Raw genomic sequence first — 1,857 nt, forward strand, 5'->3', positions numbered from 1 at the left:
ATCAAGAACGTTTTCCGACAGCGACATTAGATGATGTTAAAAAAAAAATTTAATTCTTTACGCACAAATTATAGAAAAGAATTAAAAAAAGTAAATGATTCGTATAAATCTGGAGCTGGTTTAGAAGACATTTATCAGTCACACTTGTGATATTTTAATGAAATGCATTTTCTCCGGGACCAAGAAACACCAGCATAATCACGAAGCACTTAACAAATCCGTCTACCACCAAAAGTCGCAAATACAAGCAATGTTGATGATAAAATAGACGAAATCACTGAAACTGTAGGAGAGGTATGAAAATTATTAATATTATAATATTTAATTATTTGAATTACATTTTTATTATTTATTTTATAAATAATAATAATAATAATAATAATTATTATTATTTATTATTAATTTTTTTATTTACATTTTATTTTAAACATAATTATTTTGCCACGGTACAGTCCCTTCGTTACTAAAATACATAGAATACATGTCTCTGATTTCTTTAGCTCTATCCGAAGTATTTCTGCTGGTAGTAGTTTGTAATGTTAATAATTGATGATTTGAATTCCGCCATGCTCCGTTATGCATTTCACCTGTCTCGTGATTATCGAAATCTACAGAACCTTGACCAATATATGTTTTTGAGTTTTTTGATCTTAAATAATTATGTATATGACAACAAGTTAAAACAATAGTTTGTGCTTTTTCTGGAGATAAAAGTATATCCTTTTGTAATACACCAAATCTAGATACAAGTATACCAAACGCATTTTCAACAATACGCCGCGCTCGACTAAGTCTATAATTAAATAATCGTTGTTCTTCAGTTAAATTATTTCCTACACGGCTATAAGGCTTTAACAAATTTTGAGTCATAGCAAAAGCGCCATCGGCGACAAAAACGTATGGAAGAATCTTATTACTGCGTCGCACTTGTTGAGGTTCAGGAATGTTAAGTAATTGATTTCCCATCATTTTTCCAAAATCTGAGTGGCCTAATACTCCGCCGTCAGATATTCTTCCGTTTAATCCTACGTCTACCATCAAAAACTCATAATTAGCGTTTACTAAAGCTAATAACACAATACTAAATGTATTTTTGTAGTTATAATAAAATGATCCAGAGTCTGGTGGTTTTTTTATTGTCACATGTTTTCCATCTATAGATCCCAGACAGTGTGGGAAATCCCACTTTTCTTCAAATTCATCAGCGATTGTTTTCCATTCATGTGAAGTTTTTGGCAACTAAAAATTAATAATAATTAATTAGGTTCTCAAATAAAAAATACTTAATTAGTTTTATACAAGATCATACATCATTTAGATTTTATTTTATTAATGAATTTGTTATTTTAGGATAATGATACAGATTTTCAAACTGTTAAAAATAAACCAGCTAAACGAAGTACAGATCAACGTGATGAACTTATATCATTAGCCTGTAAACGTTTGTGCGAACCGGAATGTGAAGAATTACAAATAGCTAAAACATGGGATAATGAATTATTAAAAATGAATAAATCTCAACAAATTTTCGCCAAAAAAGTGATAGCTGACATTTTATTTGAAGGACAATTGGGTACATTGAACCGTGATTCCATTCAAATCAATAGTATTTCAAGCAGAGTAAGTACTCCATACAGTTATACACCAGTTCCTACGCCAAGTCCGTCTTCGTGGGTTATGACAAGTGTAGCAGATCAAAACTACTCTATTCAAACACAAATTGAACCATCTGGGAACATAAATACGGCAACTGCGTTTATCAATTCATTTCAACCATAATTTTTTTAATTTTAATTTCATTGTTATTTTGTTCTATAAATTTATATATTTACGATACTTATAATATCTACTACCTAC

The 1,857-nt window shown here is 29.7% G+C and overlaps 1 protein-coding gene across 1 annotated transcript; it reads right to left on the bottom strand.

Annotated features, from left to right (window-relative positions):
* Window positions 1-472: 472 nt before the first annotated feature.
* Window positions 473-1,311, bottom strand: LOC112597904 (the record flags this gene model as incomplete). Its single annotated transcript, XM_025344132.1, has 3 exons — window positions 1,300-1,311; window positions 675-1,239; window positions 473-617 (listed from the first exon to the last, which is right to left on the bottom strand). Coding segments are annotated over exons 1-3 (722 nt in total), but the record flags the coding sequence as incomplete, so codon positions are not given.
* Between the last annotated feature and the right edge of the window lie 546 nt (window positions 1,312-1,857).

The sequence above is a fragment of the Melanaphis sacchari genome, unplaced genomic scaffold (genome assembly GCF_002803265.2).
Source record: "Melanaphis sacchari strain LSU unplaced genomic scaffold, SCAv2.0 Contig446_pilon_pilon, whole genome shotgun sequence".
Lineage (NCBI taxonomy): Eukaryota > Metazoa > Arthropoda > Insecta > Hemiptera > Aphididae > Melanaphis > Melanaphis sacchari.